A 20,877-nucleotide genomic window follows, 5' to 3' on the forward strand; every position below is an offset into this window, starting at 1 on the left:
TAGGGAGCCAGCACCAAGTGCAGTGGCAGAGTAGGGAGCCAGCACCAAGCACAGTGGCAGTGGAGGGAGCCAGCACCAAGTACAGTGGCAGTGGAGGGAGCCAGCACAGAGCGCAGTGACAGAGTAGAGAGCCAGCACTGAGTGCAGTGGCAGTGTAGGGAGCCAGCACTGAGTGCAGTGGCAGAGTAGGGAGCCAGCATTGAGTGCAGTGATAGAGTAGGGAGCCAGCACTGAGTGCAGTGACAGCAGCACGGGGAACAGCAGAACAGGGAGCGCAGCACCTCCTCGTCACCCCCTGGCCATGATGGGATTCAGGCAGCAGGGGGTGACAGGGCAGCCGCCACCACCTCCAAGCCACACCACCCTGGCTGACCTGCCAGGAGAGAGTGCTCCGTGCTCCTCGAGCTTATCAAGAACGTCAGAGAGCAGCTCCTTGGACTCTTGTCCCCATGGCAAAACAGCTGCACTCCCATGGCCCCCATGTGCTGTCTTCAACAGCCCCTCCAGACCAAGACTGCACAGAGAGTGTCCCTGTACCAGTGCCACCTGCAGCAAGCTGAGGCACCACGGCCTAGGCTGACCCTCTGGAGGGCATCTGTACCAAAAGAACCTCTCACGTGACAGGTGACTCGTCCACCTTGATGAGGTCTGTGAAGGGCCACAGTCTAAGGGCATGAGTGTGGAAGGAGCTTCAGAGAGCAGGGACAGCCCCCTGTGGCTTCCTGGGCATCTCTCCAGGTGCTGTCCAGAGGAGCTGCCGGGCCCTCATGGAGCTCCACTTCTGGGATGCACGCTCCTCTTCAGAGCCCAGAGCAGGACCGCAGACCCCTTCTAACTCTCCATCCCGCTTGCCGACCTTGTCCTTAAGGAATGTCAAGTCATGGCTCCTGGCCATCACTTCCAGAGCTACCCTCCAGGCCACGGGCCTCACATCCTGGGAGGAGCCGGTGGGCTGCCCCTGCTCCCAGGGCTGCCTCTGCTGGCTCCCTCTTTGCTGGCTGTCTCCATTCCATTCCAGACTCTCCTCTGGGGGGTCTTCTCCCCATCCCCTCTCCCTTCCCTAGGTTCTCAGGTTTGCCCAGCACTTCAAGCCCCACTCACAGGCTGCACACCTCAGCGTTCATCTCTGTTCCAGAGGCTGTCACAGTTCCAGACCCTCTGAGCATCCTCAAGGAGCTCCACCTGAGCAGCCCAAGCCTTCAGACACGTGGGTTGGAAGTCACTGCACTCCTGACTCTGACCTCCTGCATGCACACAGGAACACGCTGCTGAACGCACCCTCAGATCAGAGACCAGGAGCCAGGCCTCAGCCTCTGCCTTCCTCCTGTGCAATGATGCACAGAGCCTTGATCCTTCAGTCCTGGGGGCCACGCTGCCAAGGGGCACACTTCTTTGCCTTGGGGTCTTGCTGCTGAGGCCCCTTCCTGGACCTGAGCACCCCCCTGCACAGGGGCTCCTTAGAGGGGTCCCCACCCCTGCTCCCTCTCCCCCCCAGTGGCCCTCCACAGAGCAGCGAAGGAAACTCAGGACGCTCCCACCTGACTACAGAGCTCCATCCTGCACCTTCCTCTACACCTTCCAGGAGAACGCGAGGACTGCGCATGGAGGCTCCAGGACAGTCCCCGGCATGACCCCTGCCCTGCTCCTGCCGCTGTCTCAGTGACCAGCCCCTCCTGCCACCTGGGCTCCCTGAGCCAGATCCTTCCCTGCCCCCTGCAGGGTCCAGGAGCCTGCACTCATCCCCTGCCAAGGACCCATGGAAGGTCATCAGCAAGGGACAAAGGAACACAAGGATAAAACAGGGCGTTTTAGAAAAAGAACGAATGGGCCTCACTCATTCACAACGGTGTTGAGGCCTGTTGTGTGTCACACGCTGTGAAAGTAGGCCCAGGCACAGGGTGACTCTGTCCTCCTGGAGGTCCCGTTCTGAGGGGATAGAGGACAGGGAAAAGGCAGGTGGAGACAGAAATGAGTTACATGGTCTGTTTGACGCTGAAACTGCTACCGGAAAAAAAAAGTTGGGCAAAAGTGGATTAGGAACATTGAGAAAGGATTCGAGCGTCTGAGTGGTCAGGGCAACCCTCGTCTAGAAGGTGACATCTGAGGATCTGGGAGCCCAAGTGACGATGTGGTACAGGAGGAGGAGCTACCTGGCAGAGATGCCTGGAGGAGGCCATGTCCACTCCAAAGGCTGAGGGCGGAGACCCTGGTCAGGGGCCTGAAGAGTGCAGGGCCAGCCTGGGGCTGTGGGGCATCGTCCAGAGCTGCCATGAGATGGGTGGAACACGGAGCCCACTGGCCAGGAACTGGCCAGATTCCAGAGCGTGGAAGGAAGCAGCGATGACAGAGCATGCTCAGTGACAGAAGAGAAGGGCTAATCCACAGACACCGAGGATCCCAGAGTGAACGCAGGAGCAGGTCAGAAACTGGAAAGAGACAACTTAAAATTGACGTGATGCCCAGTGTTGGAAACCACTTGCAGAAATGAATTCTGGCATATTTGTAAGATCAAATCCTCATAAGCAGTGACCAGGCACACTGTAAAAGAAAATCTAGCCCAAGAGCAAGGTTCACCATGTGACCTGAAGTGGCTAAGTGGGGCTCTTCAGCACTCACAGCAATGCCAGTGTCCAGCTGAAGTGGAGCACACACGCATTACAGACACCAGGCATCATGAACAGATGCCAGTTTCTGGTTTTCTTAGGTACTTTGTTATATTTTGCAAATTTGTGAAAATATGTGTAAGTTTAATATCAAAAATGATAACAATGACATTTTTAAGAGACAGAAATCTGAAACAGAATGCAACATATATTTTTTTAAAAAATCGTTTCACGTATAATTGGGTAAAAATTCATTGTTCAATAATTTCTCCTGTTGAAATTGGAATTATTTGAAATAAAACAAATGAATAAGATGCAGCTCCTCCCTCACACCACATGTTGAGGCCACAAAACAAACAAACAAACAAAACACCTAAAGAAAAACAGTTTAAAATCCCTGACTGAGGGCATAGCTCAGTGATAAAGCCTGAGCTCAAATGCCCACACCAGAAAACTGTATATCCACACTGAAGAATAACTAGAACACTCTCTCTCAGCCTCCACACAGATCAACTCAAGTGGGTCAATGATCTCAGAACCACAACAGAAGCTTTGCACGAAACCAGAGGTCGACCCTCCAACACGTAGGGGTGGGCAATGACCTCCTGGATAACACTCCTAGAACTCAGGAAATAATCAATAAATTATTGGGATTAATGAATTGTTGGGGTTAATTTATTATGAACTAATAAAAGAGATATCATCAAATTTAAAAACTTCAGCCCAGCCAAGAAAAGTACAATCTATTCCCTATCTGTGTCTTCAAAGGACTTACTAAAGACTTCCTTAGAGACAGATGAAAAAGTTTAATTTTTATACAAAAGATAAAAAATTTAAGATCAGAATGGAAGAAAGCTTTGCTAGCTTCTCTTCCAACTGAGGATTAACATCCAGTATATATAAAGAAGTCCACAACAACACTAAAGAAAAAAAAAAACAAGTGAGCAAGTGAACTAACAGACATTTCTGAAAAGGAGAATTAAAAACGGCCAACCAATAAATTTTAAAACATCCAACATCGTTAGTTGTCAGAAAAATGCAAATCAAAACTACATTTTGATGTCATCTCCCTGCATTGAGAATGGAAATCATCAAAAATACAAATAACAGTAATTGCTGATGAGGACGTGGGGGAAAGTTACACTGATACACGATTGGTGGGGCTGTCATTTATATGATCACAGTGGAAAAGACGGTGGGGGTTCCTCGCACATCCAGGAATGCAGCCACCACATGACCCAGCTCTACCATTCCTCAGGATTTCCCCGAGAGACTTAAAGTTGCCAAACTGCAGCCACGAATGTCCACCCCTGGCTATAGCAGCACAGTGCACAAGGGTCACAGTATGAAGCCAGGCCTGGCACCTATAAACAGCTAAAGAGAATGTGGTATTTGTATACACAATGGAGTTTTATTCAGCCTTAAAGAAAAACAAAGTATGTCGCAGGCAGGAAAACAGATGGAACTTTTTATGTTAAGTGGAAAAGGCCAAATGCAGAGCAGGAGGAGGGGAATGAATGGAAGTGATGGGGAATAAAATGAACTGAGTCATGTTGTGGGCATGTACGAATCTATAACAAGGAACCCCTCCAACACATATTATCACAGTGAACCAATAGAAAGGAAACAGATACTTCACATTGAAAAATGAAACAGAATAATAATGCGATTGTCTTCTGGTTGACGCTGGGGACTGACAACATACCTTTGCACTTTATGCTTCCTAAAATAGTGGGAGATTTAAAAGTCTATAAATCCATAACAACGAATGATAAATGGGACCTGTGTATGAAGAAGTCATGATTTATTAACAGAGAAGGCAATATAAGGAAAATATCTGCATAGGGTGATATGAAAGAGAGTCTGCCAAACAGCTCCGGTGAAGCTTGAAGAAATCATTGGAATCATTAATAATGCTGGGTAATGAGAAAAACAGGTGCATTGCCTCATGCAGAAGGCGCATAACTGCCATAATCACATTCCCAGAGGCCTGTCCACAATCTAGAGCATAGACATGGGTTTATGTCATGATATTACAAGGAGGCGAGATGAGAGGCTGAGAACAAGGTTGTCTTTGAATATGATATTATGACAGCTCATAAGACGATTAACTATTCAGTTCCTAGGATCCCTGTACCGAGCAGAAGCTGGAGTGTTAATCTCTGTGAAACTACATCATCCCAATTTCACCCTTGGGCATTCAAGGTCCTGAGATGAAATGGCTGCTCAGCCTGACCAATCTGTAATAACGTCCAGCCATCTACCCAGCTCACCCACACACTGTGAGCTCCCAGTCTGTGTGCTCCCACATCGTTCACACATATAAATAGGGGTCACTTAACATCGGAAAGGAAAAATGTAATTGAGACAAATAAAAGAATTGAGTATGGAGGAAAGGGAGATACTGCAAAAAGGGAAAGAAAATCAGAATTCTAAAACTTATATCATACCTATAAAATAAGAGCAGGATGCTCTGCACAGGACCATTCATATGACCGTAAAATGCCACTAAAACTAGGAAAATAAAAATGAAAATTAAAAATATATTCCCTATCTGTGTCTACTAAGGACTTACTAAAGACTTCCTAAGAGACAGATGAAAAAGTTCAAAAAAAAACCTGATCCAGTATGAGTGGTGTCTTTACAAAATCAGAGAAAACAAAGACACAGAAAGAAAACAACCTGTAATGACACACATAGGGACCAGTGTTGTGAAACACCAGACCACCAGAACCTTGTGAGAGGCAAAGATCTTAAAATCCTGTGCACTTGGAGGGAGCACGGCCCTGCAGACCCCAACTTTGGGCCTCCGGCATGCAGACTGAGTTAACAGATGCCACGTAGTCTGCGGCACTTTGTCACAACAGCCCTGGGACACCAACACATAATGTAGTCACTATTTATTAATTTAAAGAATCATTGTTGTAGCTGGGTTAGTAGGGAGACCGGGGACAGCAATATAAAACCTCTACTTGTTTATCAAGAACAACATAAATTTGCAATGACCAAATTTAATAAACTAAGAATTAGCAGTCTAATCATATTAAAGAGCCCTTATGGAGCATCCACAAAGTATATGTACCATATTTATGTGGAGACATGCTAACTCATGCATTGATTTAGTAACTTATGAAGCATTCTTCATGTTAAGAAACTAAGAAGTGTTAAAAACTAAGTGACAGCTTGCACACTCGGGGCCAGTGTCCCTGCTGGTGACCCCACAGCAGCTTGCCTCCCGGGTCCTTGGTGAGCGTGTGCAACAAATGGGACGTACATCTCCTTCAAAGCAGGTGGTATGGCTCTGGGTCGGTGGAGGCTCTCACGAGTCGAAGGTTGTGTGGCTGCTGCAGGAAACCACGGGCATTGCCGATTACTTTCATGTGTGCACGAGAAGTGGGCACGCAGGGGCACCAGACTCAGAAAGCACAGTGGACAGATAAGCAGGGGCCTTCATAACATGCCACACTACACAGCAGATGGAGTAAGTGCTACAACCCTGCTGGGACAATCAGAACACACGTTGGAAAGCCTGCAGTATGCACAGGGAACTATGCACCTACGAACTCAGCAAATTCTCAGAACCAGGCACCGGCTCCCACAGGAAGGAGGAGAGTAGTCATAAGAGAACTGAACTTATTAGAACAAAATTGCACTCCACCACCCTCCTTCCAAAGTAGAAGAGGTAGACCTGGCTGGGGTCACTCTACAGCTAACTGCCGCGGAGGGGGACACACAGGGACTAGGAGGAATGTCACAATGAGATGTTCACAGTGAAGCAGCGAGAGGGGCAGCGGCGCCGACCCAGGACTTCCTGTTCACAGATGTGTATTAAGGGCTCTGTTCTTTCAGAAATGGGCCTGGCGGCTGCCTTCAAACCAAAAGAAGCCACAGGAAATGTGCAGGGCGAGTGGGTGGCTGGGGGCTGCTTGGATTCTCTTTCTTGACCCTGGTGCTGCCGGCTTCCTGGGTGGAATAATCGAGCATTATTCCTTGAACTTTGTGCAAAGACTCTTGGGGTTTATACATGTACACTAAGCTGCAGCTTGAGAATGGACGGCGAGCACTACCTTCCCAGGCACCCAGAGGAGAGCTCGCGCAGGGCAGAAACAGGCGCTGGGAGAAGGCCCTGGAGATGGCCGTTGCGGTTGAAGATGGAGGCAGAGGCGGGACTGAGTCCTCACCCCACATCGCCTCCTGCACGAGGTTCATGGCCTCAGTTTCCTCATCCACCTGGGGTGGGGGCACCACGTCATGGGGTTTCTGGGAGCATCAGAAGAGGCATCGAGTGCCACATGGCCATCAGGGACCTCTGCAGAGCAGGTACTCAGAATGGCCCGAGGATTCGGGGACAAAAGCCTGCAGCCCAAGGCAGAGAGCTCCCAGCTGGAGAGTGCACCAAGGGTGAGACGTGGCAGCAGCCAGCTTTCAGGAAGAGCCTGCTCCTGGGCAGCCTCAGGGTTTCATTTCCCACCAGGAGAGAGTCACTGGGTGGCAGCCAGGGAGAGAGGGCAGGACAGCGGTGCCCACTCACAGGTCTAGCTGTTTCTGTTCCATGGTAGTGTGGATGCTGTTCCTGATGGCTGAAGCTGAGCTATTGCACTCTTGTCAGAAGAAGGCAGGCTCAACTCTGGCAGCTTCTGAACAACTCCAGCAGTCAGAAAGGTCAGGGCAGGAACAGGCGAAGGGAGGAGTCTAGGTGGCAGCCACACTGGTAACTGGCTTGGCCCCTGGACACAGGACTCAGTCAAGGCCAGCTCCATGCCACTCACAGGTTGTCCCCCAAGGCTGGGCTCATCCTTGTTTCTGAGGTGTCACTCTGGGCTATCTACCCAGCGTCCTGCCCTCGTCTTCCTGGTTTTGCTAGCTGTGTCTGTCCACCCTGATTTAAGCCATCCCTGGTCTTCTCAGTCCCCTCTACTGAAGGGCCCAGGCTGGGCATCTGGGCGGTCCTGGGCAAGCAGATCCAAGAGGAGGCCGATGGATGTGGTTGCACAGGCTCTGGCCTCCTTCTGGCTTAGGGGTCAGCACGCCTGGGCCCTCCTTCCTGCCCAGATGCAGTGTCTGGAGTGACTGTCATCATGAGCCATGATGTGGCCAGTGAGTGGACACACAGCAGTGGGGGAGGGCCTCCCTGAACTGGAAGCACTGGGGCCCCAAGCCAAGTGTTCACCCTAGTGTGGGGAGCTCATCTGAGAACAGGCTTGCACTGCTGTGAGCTGGGATTCAGTACTCGTCCTGCACGGAGCTTTACCCGCAGCCTGGCCTTTTGGGTCAATGAGTGACAAGCCGTCCCTGTCACACTTCATCACAATCCTCCATCAAGGATCACACCCAACCCAACGTGCGTTCCAACATCCTCATCAATGTGACCCTTAGATGGGAAGAGCTGGAAAAACAAATGGTCAGTCCTGAAACTTGACACACGTGTACTAGGTGTTAATAGCATCTTCATCACTTGTGGCTCACATTTGTACGCTGTTTTAGAAATTATAGATTAATTTCATATCAATTTGAAAATTTTAATCAGATTAATTTATACACAGCACTGTGCCAGATGCTAAGGGAATTTAAGAAAAATACGAAATTGGCCTATTTGAAATAAAGCCAAACACGAGTTTTATTGAAAAGTTTTACTCAGAGTCAAGCACCGGCAGTGTCAGGGCCTACTCCAGCCTCTCTCCACAGGCGCCCTGGCTGGCGCACGGGGGCCAGGGGCGCCTGGTTTTATGTGTAGCTTCGCAGCATGATTCCCAGTCTCCCACTTGCCTGAGGTGTCACTGTCAAGCAAAAATTAGACACATTTAGGATGTTCACGTGGAATTTTCCCACATGCGTACTGTGTGAAATGATCACCTGTGGCAGCTGGGCAGAAACTCCATTAGACTAGCATATTAGATTTTTAGTAAACAATTTTACATTTTTTTTCCCAAAGACATCAGTTGAGAAAATGATCTGCCATAGGAGAAAACAGAACCCTTGGGAGACCATGGGATACACAACATGCTGATCCTGATTTAGAATCTGCAGTGGCATCAAGCAAATGTGTCCCCTGAACTTGGCATGTTCCAGAGAGTGGTCATGTGGAACATGGGCTCCAGTCAGGCCGCCGTTCCCACCTGTGACACACCGGGCTGGGATGACCTCCTCTCGTCCCACTTGTGCCGATTTGTAAGGTGAAAACAAACGCTGTCTGCACTATGGAGTGAAAATCCTTCACAGCCAACCAAGGCAGAACACGCTAAAGGCTCGTGCCCAACCACCATGTGGGATCCTGGGACACAAGACAGTCTCAACACGCGTACACATAACGCTCTAATGCATCCTATCAATAGAGCAAAGGACACGTGAGACGTGCTTACAAAACAGATGGGAAGTATAACAAAATGCTCCCCCTCCGTGACAGAGGACTTACCCAGGGGCTTGGCAGGGACTTGCTCAAACTTGGTGAAGGCATGTGTGAAAGCGCTCAACTAGCATCATTCGTGGTAACAAACAACTGCTTTTTAGTAAATCAGGAGTCACTCGAGTTCCTACATGGCAGCTGTCAAGGTCACAGGGACGGCGTGATGTAAGGCAGACTGCTTTCTTCCAACATCAGGAGGGTCTCAAGGGGGCAAGGGGAAAGAGTTTCTGAGGGCGCCAAGGGCCAGATCCTTAGTTATGAAGACTGAGCCTCTGCTGACTCACGACTAGCCTCCCACGTCATTATGAAAGCCTGAGTTCCTTCCACGGATACCAGGAGCCAGTGAAATAGGGAATACCAAGAGCCCCCTGGCAGCCTCACTCCTAATGATGCAGGACAAGTGCTCCTTCTCACACCAGCAGCCACACACCTTGGAGAAGCAACCCTGCGATATCTCAGACTAGCACTGTACACAGGTCAGAGAGACTGAGCACTGTCTGGTAACTTCAGGAACAGCTTAGCCTGGTCATGGGCATTTCTAAAAGGTGACAACACCCATCTTAGCTAATTACGGAACAGTACTTTCTGCTAACATCAGATACAACTCATGGTGGTAAAGGGCATCTGTAAAGGTTCTCAGGAACCTGGCATAATCGTGAGACTGAGTATTTTCTTGAAACCTCAGGAGCAGCTGACTTGGTGAAGAACATCTGTGAAGCTTATCACTAGCACCTTCTTAAGTATGAAGGATCGAGTCCTTCCTACTAACATCAGGAATCACTCAACTTGGTAAAGGGTATCTGTCCAAACTCACAACTAACATAATACTTAATTATGAAAAGCTGAGTAGGTTCTGCGGAAATCAGGAGCAACTCAACTGGGTAAAGGGCATCTGTAACAGCTCACGACTAGCATCACACATAATTATGATATACTGAGTACTTGCTACCTACGCCAGGAACAAAGCCATTTGTTAACTGTCCTGGGTAAGAGCTCACAACTAGCATTGTACTTCATTATGTACCTCATGTGCAGGTCAACTTTGTAATGGGCATCTGTAAAGGTAGACAATTAGCGTCATGCTTAAATATAAAATCGTGTGTGCTTTCTACCTACATCAGGAATGACTTCAGTGCATCTGGGCTTCCCAGCTCCTATCACCTTGTACTGGAGGTCTGGCCAAGGTCACCTGACAGTACAGGAAAATCTGGACGAGAAGGGGGTACAGTAGCAGTCTATCTATTTTTACCTTGCTTAATTATATGTATGTAATCCCAAGAAAACAGCTAAAAATTCATCAGAATAAAGATGTTTGATGAAATCAACATACAAAATCAATTATATTTCTACACACATCAACAAAAATCAAGAAATTAAGAAAACAATTCTATTCACACTACTATTGAAAAGAACAAAATCATTAAAAATAAACTTAACAAAATAATTATAAAACTTATACTCTGAAGATTATAACTGTTGAATTAATTTGAGGAAGCCTTTATGAATGAAAATGTCATTTGATCATAGATCAGAAGACTCAGCATCGTTAAGATGACAATATGTCCAAAATGGACCCGCATAGTCAACACAATACCTATTAATATCCCAGATCCCATTTTTTGCAGAAATTGCCAAAATGATTCTAAAATTTGCATGAAAATTCAAGGAATACAAAATATTTAAAGCAGCCTTTAAAGAAAAACAAAACAAGCCAGATGCATTGGCACATGCCTATAATCCTGAGGCAGGAGGATTGCTACTTTGAGGCCAGGAAGACCTTAAGAAACATAGTGAGACTCTGTCTCAAAAAGTAAAAATGGTTGGGAATGTGGTTCAGTGGTTAAGCACCCCTGGTTCAATCCTCTGTAAAAAAAAAAAATGAATAAACAAATAAAAACAAACTTTAAGGACTCATGTTTATCATTCCAAAATATGCTATATGCTAAGTAATTAAGACTAATAACTGAGTCAGCTGGAAAATAGAGACACTAATAAAAAGAGAAATAAAATAGAAAGAAAAATACAAATATTAAGTGTTAATCATAAAAGGTTCACAGTCGCTGGCATTCCACTGTGGCCGCAGCCAGTCCAGAGTGGGAGCAGCCTGGGACAGCCACTCTGGACCCATTTTATGTGATTTATTTCGTCGATATTTTCTGGTTAAATGAAAAACTGTGTGAGTCATCTTAACCTATCCCGTGTCAAGGCTGTAGCAACTGTCACCGCGGAGACATGGGAAGAGGGCGATTTAGGTCAGACAGACACCCTGAGCTGCAGTGTGGTGGGAGGGGGAGGGGGAGATTCAGTGTTGGAGGACTGCAGAGAGAAAGTAGTTCTTCTGCGGAAAAATAGAGGCCAAAGGTCTCGTCCTAGTGAGGGAAGGGAGAAAGCTCTTCCTAGTAGCTCTGGAGGGCAGGAGGAGGGAGACAGACTGGGCTCAGTATTCAGGGGGAGGGCACGGTCCTCACTGTTCCCCAGGACTGGCCCTCAGGAGTGTGCACCAGAGGCCCCTATTCCAGGATGGCCTCGGTTCAAAATGACTCCAGCTGCACTGCCTCTTTTCCCAACAGGGTCACATCCTGAGGAAGAGGGGCTGGGGTGGGAGGGGCCTTTCAAGCCCCCGCCCACTCCCTGGCCTTTAGTCCAAGAGCAGGAACTGGGCTACATCCTGTTCCTAACTGTCCAAAGTCACGCTTTCCCTTTAAAAATGACACACCTGTCTTAAATGAGTCTCAAGATCACTTGCAGATCTGAAATGTCAGTTTTCTACCATGAACTGTTTTCGTGCCAGAATTAAATCCGTCAGATACTCTGGTGCCTTAGCTTGTAATCCCTGCAGAACAGGATGGAAACCTGAGGTCAGCAGCTGTCCTGTGCAGCAGGATTCCCAGGCTCCCAACCTACCTACCTTCGAAGAGGCACAGAGGAGACAGAAAAGTGATTAGCACATGAGCCGGAGGGGGCGAGAACAGGACGGGCTTCAGGAGGAACCTGACCAAGAACCCTGAAAGACGGCACCAGACCTGAGCGTTTATCAGCGTTCAATGAACATCTGCTGTGATTGTTCAAACCAACAAAGAAATGCTAATTTAAGGAAAGATGAGTTGGGAAAAGAGAAAGAAACTAGTGAAGGTTCAGAAATACAAGTCCCGAGTCCCTCCAAAAAGACCGCAGCCCCCACCCAGGTAGGCAAGGGCGAAGCACATCAGACAGGGAGACTCCTGCGTGGAGCCAGCTCCTCCCAGGAGAGTAGAACCCAGAGCTTCACGGTGTACAGACCCTAGCTCACCACAGGCCATCACTGCATCATGGATAGAAAGGAAATAATTATCAGAAAGTGTGCTCCTCCTTAAGGAAAGGGTGCTCCAGCGACACCCAGGATGCCCGTCTGCCTCCGATGCCACCTGCGCCCTCCCCAGTGCAGTCGAGCTACTGACAGCGCTAACCCTGTCCTCAACTCCCAGTCTTTCTCCTTGCCCTCCTGCAAAAGGCACGTGTGGGGCGGCATTCAAGGGAGGTCCCGGAGCACCCTTCCACAGGAGCGTGGAGTGGCGTCCTAGGTTGGTACTAAGCACCCTTTTACAGGAGTGCAGGACCATCCAGAGCACCCTTCCACAGGAGTGTGGGGCAGTGCCCGAGGGTGGTCCTGAGCACCCTTCCACAGGAGTGCAGGACCACCCAGAGCACCCTTTTACAGGAGCGTGGGGTGGCATCTGAGGGTGGTCCTGAGCACCCTTCAGCAGATGCTGGCTTTGTTGTCCAGCAAAGGCCAGCCCTGCTCAGCCAGGAGTTCCCAGAGACTTCAGCTTTGACTCCATTCCTGTCCTCAAAGGAATCGGTGGCCTGTGGTCGTGCCGTGTGTCTTCAGTACTGTGGTGTTTTCCAGGGCTCCTTAGGACTCCATTTATCTGCTCCCTCCTTGGGGGCTCCCTGCGTCAGTGAACACAATCCATCACACAGAAGGGAAGCGGTCAGCCTGGAGTGTGCTGACTGGTTTTCCCAGGACTTTGGACCTAGCTTAAGCCTCCCTTGGATGCTGCTGCTCTTGATAACAGCATGTGGGACAGAGGGTCCTGGTGGCTGTTGGTGGCCCACACGCCCACCCTGGCTTGGGGGTGAGGGTTCTACAGTAAGTGCACTCTAAAGGCTCAGCTCCCCTCTAATCCAGAGCCTGAGTTTGGGGAGGGTCACACAGTGACTGACCTGGCCAGGACATGTCTGTCCTACAGACCTTTATCAGGCTCACAGAAGACCCAGACCCGTATGGCGCCCAGGCAGACAGCAGGGGTCTATATACAATTGAATACACAGCCTGATTCAATCTAGCATCATCCAGTCACAGCAATTATAGACAGCTTAACTTAATTATCATCATCTTAATGGCTCTCCTCTCAACCATTACTTCTGACAAGCTGGGGGGCGGGTTGAAAACCCTCATGAGGCTTGAGACAAGAACTCTGGTGTGTGCGGCTTTGGGCGAGTGGGGTTTTGCAAAAGCAGCGTAGTCGTAGTCGAGATTCAAGTCCCAAAACAACATGTCGTTGACCCATGTAGAGTGCAGTTCAGTGGGCTTTGGCATTCCATGGTGATGCACAACCCACAGCACTGCCAGTTTTAGAATCTAATTTCCTCAGGAAGAAATCCCATCCACTTTGTCATCACTTCCAGTGGGGCAGAGTGCCCACACCCCACTCTGGCAGCCACCACAGTGCTTCATGTCTCTATAACACCTGCTCCAGGGGTTTCTCTGAACCACAGCGTACTGTGCTACAGGCTCTTATAACTGGCTTCTCCTGCTTAACGTGTTCTCAGAGCTCATCCACATCGAGGCAGATGTCAGTTCTTCATTTCATTTTGTAGCCAAATGAGATCCCACTGCCTGGTATGATACATTCTTTATTCACCTGTCAAATAACAAACTTTTGGTCGTTTCCACCTTTTGGAATAATGGTGCTATAAACATCCGTGTGGCAGTGTGTGTGCATGTGTTTTCACTCCTCATGGAACGTGTCTGGGAGAACTTCTGGGTCACACAGTAGCTAACTTCGTGTTCATAAGTGAGGAAATGCACAGGTGTGTTCCAAAGCAGCTGTACCCTGTGCACTCCCTCCCGCACATGAGGTTCCTGACCTTCCAGGAACTGACAGTTCATCCAGCCCTTCAGGTCTAGCCATCCTGCTGGGTGGAAGTGCTGCTCACTGTGCTGTGCTTGAACCTGACTTGTGAGTAACAACGTCCAGAGTCCTTATCTATATGCTGACTGTGGGATCTGGGTTGTGGACCTCAGCAGAGCCCCCAGCACCAGTTTCAAAGGAGGAGGCCCATGGAGCAGGGACTGAACCTGACGCTGGGCAGCAGGCTGCTCTCCGGTGCCAGGACCACCTGGTTTAAAGGGAGTGTACGTAGACACTGGGCCTGCAAATCTGTGGAGCTCTGGACAGACGGCACGTCTCTGCTTCTTCTCTCTGTAACCCCTGGAGTTAACAGGTTGTGCTCCTGGTGAGGGAGAGTAGAAGTTGTGATGTGACACACCGCTAAGCCAAGTTCACAATAATGCACCATTTTTTACTCCAGAACTCATAATGCAGTATGTTTTTTGGTACTGAGAATTGAATCCAGGAGTGCTGGACCACTGAGCCACATCACCACCCTTTTAATTTTTTATTTTGAAGCAGGGTCTTGCTAAGTTGCTGAGGCTGGCCTTCAACTTGCAGCCCTGGGCCTCAGCATCCTGAGTTGCTGGGCTTACAGGGGGCACCCTCACATCTGACTTATACTGTGATTTCTAATATGGTATTTCATGTCACGGTGGCAGTGACCTCTCCAGGTTGGTATTCCATCTTCTTTCAAGTGGAACTGACGTAATAGGAGATGACTCAGTCTCCCCAAACTGCTGGTGTTGGATGAACTGAAATGACAGGTTCTGGGTATTCTCTCACCTTGGTCTCCCCAGGAGCCAGGGTGTGCCCTTGGGGAGTCCACAGGTGGTAGAAATGAAGTGGACATGCCACTCTCCTGTCCCTGAGGCTGTCTGACTGGAGATGGACCTGGGGAGCTAGCACCTGGCATTGTCAGCAGAGCTAAGTGTGTTCCAAGAGCAACGTGAAGTGGGGCAGGAGCAAGCCCTTGGTCAGACCCTGCAGTAGACCCACACCCTGTTGGATAGGAGTGTGACCTCTCCTCTGTGTGTTGAAGCAGAATCACTAGCTGTGTCTTGTGTAGCTTGCACAGGTCACGTACACCACTGTGTCCCAAAACTAGTTTCACAAAGTCTAGTGCTTAGACTTAACAAAGCAACTGCCCAGTGAATTAGCATCCATTTCCCTTGGCTGGTGGTAGATTAATTAAGCCTAGTGAACTGGCTTGGCATCAGACTGATGAGGATTCCAACTCTCCATTTATCTGTCTACATCTATTCAAGAAGGTTTGATCTATGCAGGCCACAGTTTTCACAACTGACATGCACAGGCCATTGTGACATGGAGACAAGGACTCCTTCTGGATGAAACATCTAATAAGGTGTCTGGCAAGGTCAGTTCTTGGTAAGGACAGACAAAATACTAGTATAAAGTAAGTGCTTCCCAGCCTGAGTGTGCAGGAGGTCAGCTTGGCAGAGCTCACACTTGGCACCTGAAGGAGAGTAACCATGTCTAAACAGAAAAGGAATCCAGTGATGGGGGGACTGATATGTAAGACCATCTTCCAACCATCGCCGAAGTCACCAGAGCAAAGCCCAGGTTGTCAAACTCATCAAATATATATCATGTTGGTCCCCTGAAGGAATGAGAAAGAAATAATCAATAGTTATGGCAAATGGGTTGATTTTGGATAGGAGACCATCCAAAAGTAAGACTGTCTTTAGTTAGGTGTTAGATTATAGCAGTGATCATATCCGCTATATAGAAGCTTAGTGCCCCTAATCCCCAGAGTGTGGATAATTCGTGTGTGCGCATGCTGACAGTTTGTCTCACTAGTCACTTTTCAAAAGTTAAGAGGGCATCTACATACATGTATTCTTCTATCCATCAACCCAGCTATGTTTTCATTTACCTATCTACATATCATCCATCCATCCATCCATCTATCCATCCATCCATCTATCCCACCAACCATTTTTTTCCATCATTCCATCCATCTTACATTCATCCACTAATCCATCAGTATACCCTCTCATTCATGTACCCTTCTATCCATGCATACACTCATCCAACCAATTCACCCAGCCCAATGTTTATTAAGCACCTACCTATGCCAAGGCAGATATTAGGCATGAACAGTCCTGACCCTGTACAATCCCCCTTGTAATCAAATAGGCAGATGTCAAAAAACAATTACAATAATCAAGCACACATAGAATCTGTCAACAAGGAAATAAGTACCTACAAAGAGTGGGTCTGACAATCTACCCTCAGGATAACAATAACTATTTTGTGTGTGTACCAAGGATTGAAACCAGGAGTGTTTAACCGCTGAGTCACATCCCCAACCCCTTTTTAATTTTTTTTTTATTTTAGACAGGATCTCATTAAGTTGCTGAGGCTGCTTTGAACTTGTGATCCTCCTGCCTCAGCCTCCTGAGTTGCTGGGATTACAGGCGTGTGCCACCATGCCCAGCAGCAATAAGTTTTGAATTCCCAATAAAACCAACGTTTCTGAGCCACGTTCTTACCTAGGTGGTCTGGGGCATGTGATGGCTGTTCAGTTCTCCCACGATGAGAGGTGTGGATGATATTCTCATTATTGAAGGCTTGCTCCAAATCCTAATTGCTGACTGATTGCCCTATCCTTCACTCTTAGGTTGTTTCCTTGAAGCCACCTCAAGTTGTGAAGCTTGAATTTTCTCATGCAGGTTAATAATCTTTTTTCATTTCATTTTGGCACATTCAAGAGAATCATTTTTTTCAGCCCTCATGCATCAAAACTGCCTGTCATAGGCAGAGGGAGTGGCAGAAGTGGAGGAGGGCTGTGGCTGCAGGATGCACTCGACTACAGCAGGCCCAAGGGTCAGAAGGCAGGCCGAGCGCTGTTGGCACCTCTAGCCACCGTGTGCAGGTTCAGAGATCTGCAGGGCTGTGGTCCCTCGGCAAGCTGCCCATGAGCTGCACAGGGAGTCGCTATGAGGAGGGGGAAGGGAGTCCAGGGAGCACTGAGTCCAGCCTTCCTGTTGTTCCTCAAGGCAAGGAAGGCCCTGTGTACCAAAGAGAACAGAGGACCAGAGTGTCCCTTGCAGAGGAGCCCCTGGCCTAGTGCCATGGAGAGGGTGGCCTGGGAGCAGTGGTATCAGGGTCAGCACTGTGAGGAGTGCAGTCAGTGGCCAACAAAGCTCCAGACCGGACAGCAGATGTCCTGGGTTGCTCTGGAGGCAAGGGAGCTGAGCCCTGATAGCCCTGCAGTGGCCAGCCGTTGCTGAGGATGTCCCATGAAGGGCAGTGAGGTGGGAAAGAGCTCTCTGCAACCAGGGCACTGCCCAGGAGGGACTCAGGCTGCAGCAACAGGTGGCTGGGTGGAGGGGTGGGTGGCTCCCAGACACGGCCTCTCTTCACCTGTTAAGAACAGGTGAGTGCAGTTCAGGAGCATCCTGACCTCAGCTCCACCTGGCTGCCCCTCCGCCCCGCCCCACGAAGGTGTGCCTTCTGGGAGAGCTCTTCCCACTCCCCTGGGTTTTTTCCAGGCTGGTCTCTGTCCCCCTGACCCAGTCACCACTCTTCCAAGCTGAAGGACGGCTCTTGGGTACTCACCACAGTGGAGAACCCTAGTCCTCAGCAGACAAAGCCAGCCATGTCCTCAGCAGACACCCTCCCTCGTGCTCCTGTGGCTCCCCAGTCCTTCCCACACTATCCCCGGTCCCTTGGAAAGTGTCCTGGCCAGGCTCCCCAGACTTGTGCCCTGTGGGTCTGTTCTCTGTCTCTTGGTGGTGCTGCTGGTGACATTTCCCCTTGGTCCATGAGATTATTTAATTCAAACCTGACATTCCCCTTCTGCTGGGAGCTCTGTGTGTAAAGGCAGTCCAGACCCAGAGCTTGGTAAATACTGCTGGGGTGGGTAGATGGAGGGTGGGTGAACTCTTAACTAAATCCACGGAGAGGCAGAACACAGACTCAGGAGCCAACGCACAGCTTTCAGGACCAGGGTTCACTTTGGTGTTGAAGGCGTGGAGCTTGAGAAGTCTCCCGACAACCCTGACCACATGCTTGAGTAGGTGGCCGAGAGGTCTGGAGAGGGCACGAGTGGGCAGAGAGGAGAGCCGGGATGGGACCCAGAGTGCCACCAGGCAGGGAAGCAGGTCTCACAAAGGAGCCTGACAGTGCTGGGCTGAGTTGTGTCTCCCCCAGAGCATATGTTTAAGCAGCAGCCCCAGCACCCCAGAATGTGAAAAGAGAACATTTATAGAGACTATGAAGCTGAAATATTCTGGGGGGAAGATGTGTCCCCCTGGCCAGAACCTCCAGATTTTCCTCTCAGCCTCTGGCCTTCCCTGGCCTCCCAGTCTGCTCTGGGTCCTGCTCGCTGGCTTCCTCTGGGAAGGCCACTCAGGACCCGGTGGCCTGGAGCCCCTTCATCGGGGGTTGTTGGACCCCAGCAGCACCGCGGGAAGTCCTGATTCCCAGGCCGTGGTCAGCCTCCCGGGAGCTCCCAGGGATGCTCCTGCTCCTCAAGGAGTCCTGCCCTGGCCTGGCGGGCCCTGCAGAGCCTGCTGCTACCCGGCAGAAGTCCTCTTTCCCCTCTTTGAAAACGTCGCTGAGCAGACATGCTCTCTGCTCACAGGAAATCTCTCAACTCAGTGCTTTCCTGCTGACTTGGTGAAACCCCTGGAGATGTGGAGGGCAGGCCCTGGGCAGGCTGGTGGGCCGGGCTCCGCAGCTGGCGACCTCCCGGGCTGCGACCTGCGGGCTGCTGAGTGGGGTGCTGCCCACCCGAGTCTCATAAAGAGGGTGCAGGGGTGGGTGCCAGGGAGCTAGCCACCAATTGGAGACCCAGCTGCCATTCCCATGGAGATTCTGCACTGAGCCCTTGCCCTCCACACTTACCTTCTCCCATGCACCGTAACCTCCATTAAGCAGAAACAAAAGATTAATACGGCAGAAGCCATTTAATGAGCTCGTGCTGGCAGAGGATGGCTCTTTCCTGCAGTGGATTCCTGGAACAGCAAAGCAGAGGCCTCCCGCCTCTTCCAGGAGAGCACCAGGCCTTCCCGGGCCTGATACGCCCTGCAGCAGATGCACAGCTGGCCTCTGGCCTGGGGAGACCCTCTCCTTTTCCTCTGTGTAAGGTCAGAGCAGATGACGATGAAGGAGACCTTCCTCCAACAGGGCCGGGGCAGGTGGGGAGCCAGCACCTGTAGGTCTCCGGCAGGAGATCAGACCCCAGGGACCCAGGGATCTCATCCTCTGGACGTGGCACGAGGAGATGGAGTGAGCTTCTCATGCTGCCCACTGGGACACAGAGTGACGTCTGACCTCTGAGCCACAGGGAGGGGTCCAGGGATGCTGCAGAGTCCCTTCACAGAGGCAGGTTGAGGGGAACCGGGGAGATCTGCACCTGCTTCCTGTGTCTCTCCAACCCTTTCTCCTTTCATGTCCCCCACACTCAGCAGCATGGGGTGGCCTCTCTGGAGGTCCTCCGAGTGCTCAGCGCTCCTTCTGCTTCCCGAGCACGTGCCCACCCAGCAGTGGATCTCTGAGGATCTCTGGATGCCTTGCTCTTCTGGAAGATGTAGCCCAGCCTCAGGCGATGGAGCTGGCATAGAAATCTGTGGCTCTGGGGCACAGGCCCCGGTGATGCAGCACTGAGAACCTCCTTTCTGGACAACTCAGAGGCTCTGCGGGGCCCTTCTCAGCGGAGCACAACACAATGAGCAGGGCTCCTCTCAGGGGTACTGCAGAGACTGAGCTGGAGGCCAGTTAGGACCTGGAGCACACAGCGCTGCCTCTCAGCCGATTTACCAAGAGTCTCCCTCATTAGAAGTACAGGGTCCCACCTCACCCCTGGCCTGTGCGGGCCCTAGGAAGTGGGATTTCTTCGAATTCCCTGTATTTGGGATGTGAGGCCCTCGGGGCATTGCCAGGTTATTAGGTCAGGTCTCTGCCCTGTCTCAGCCTCGGCCCTTGATTCCACTGGGCCTGGCAAAGCCATGGCCTCTCTCATGGCCCTACCACTTTTCTCTGCAGGAGCCCTGGATGTGGGCAGCACCAGGGCTGCCTGAACACCTAGTCACTTGTGGGCTGCTTCCCAGGGCACCAACACCAGCATCTCTCCAGCTACAGCCCTGGGTGGTGGCTGGTCAGACAGTGGGGGACAGCATCCAAACAAGCCAAGTGTGGCCAGGAGGAGGGCAAGGGTGAGCTCAGGCCCTGATCCCGAGAGGCAGGCTCCTCCCCGAGACCCTTGCTTGCTGGTTGGGCTACCAGGTGAGCCCAGGGGTCTCAGCAGGGCTCAGAGGAGAAGAGGAAGGAGGCCTTGCCCCCCCTCCCCCCAGGTGGCCGTGGTCCAGTGCTTCCAGTGCAAACTCAACTCCCTATGAGCACTTTAAGTCACATAAGAGCTTCACATTTTTTCATGGAACATGGCTGTTTGTTGAGTTAAGAGTGTTGGGCTGAGAGGAGGGTGGCCCTGACAGGGTTGGGGGCTCTTGTCCCCACAGCTACATGCAGACACTTTGGTAAGTTGCTGGTCATCTGAGCAGTGGGCCTGTAGCTGCTCAGCTCTGACAATTGGGAAGTCCCCACGGAAGGACTCCACACAGGCGATGCAGGGGATATGAAAGTAGGGTAGCACACACTCGCAGACTCCCAGGAAGTTGGACAAAGACAATTAAAGCAAAATTTTGGTATTTTCCTTGAAATTTGAATTAAAACCAGATATGGTTTCCCA

General features: G+C 50.4%; 1 protein-coding gene across 1 annotated transcript in view; it reads right to left on the minus strand.

Annotated features, from left to right (window-relative positions):
* Window positions 1–6,354: 6,354 nt before the first annotated feature.
* LOC144373394 (uncharacterized) overlaps window positions 6,355–20,877 on the minus strand; it is a 76,369-nt gene continuing 61,846 nt past the window's right edge. The window contains 4 exon segments of the mRNA XM_078036489.1: window positions 6,355–6,566; window positions 6,671–6,863; window positions 8,720–8,874; window positions 11,915–12,010. Coding sequence (XP_077892615.1) covers window positions 6,355–6,566; window positions 6,671–6,863; window positions 8,720–8,874; window positions 11,915–12,010 — 656 coding nt within the window.

Source organism: Ictidomys tridecemlineatus, unplaced genomic scaffold (genome assembly GCF_052094955.1).
Source record: "Ictidomys tridecemlineatus isolate mIctTri1 unplaced genomic scaffold, mIctTri1.hap1 Scaffold_382, whole genome shotgun sequence".
Classification (NCBI taxonomy): Eukaryota; Metazoa; Chordata; class Mammalia; order Rodentia; family Sciuridae; genus Ictidomys; species Ictidomys tridecemlineatus.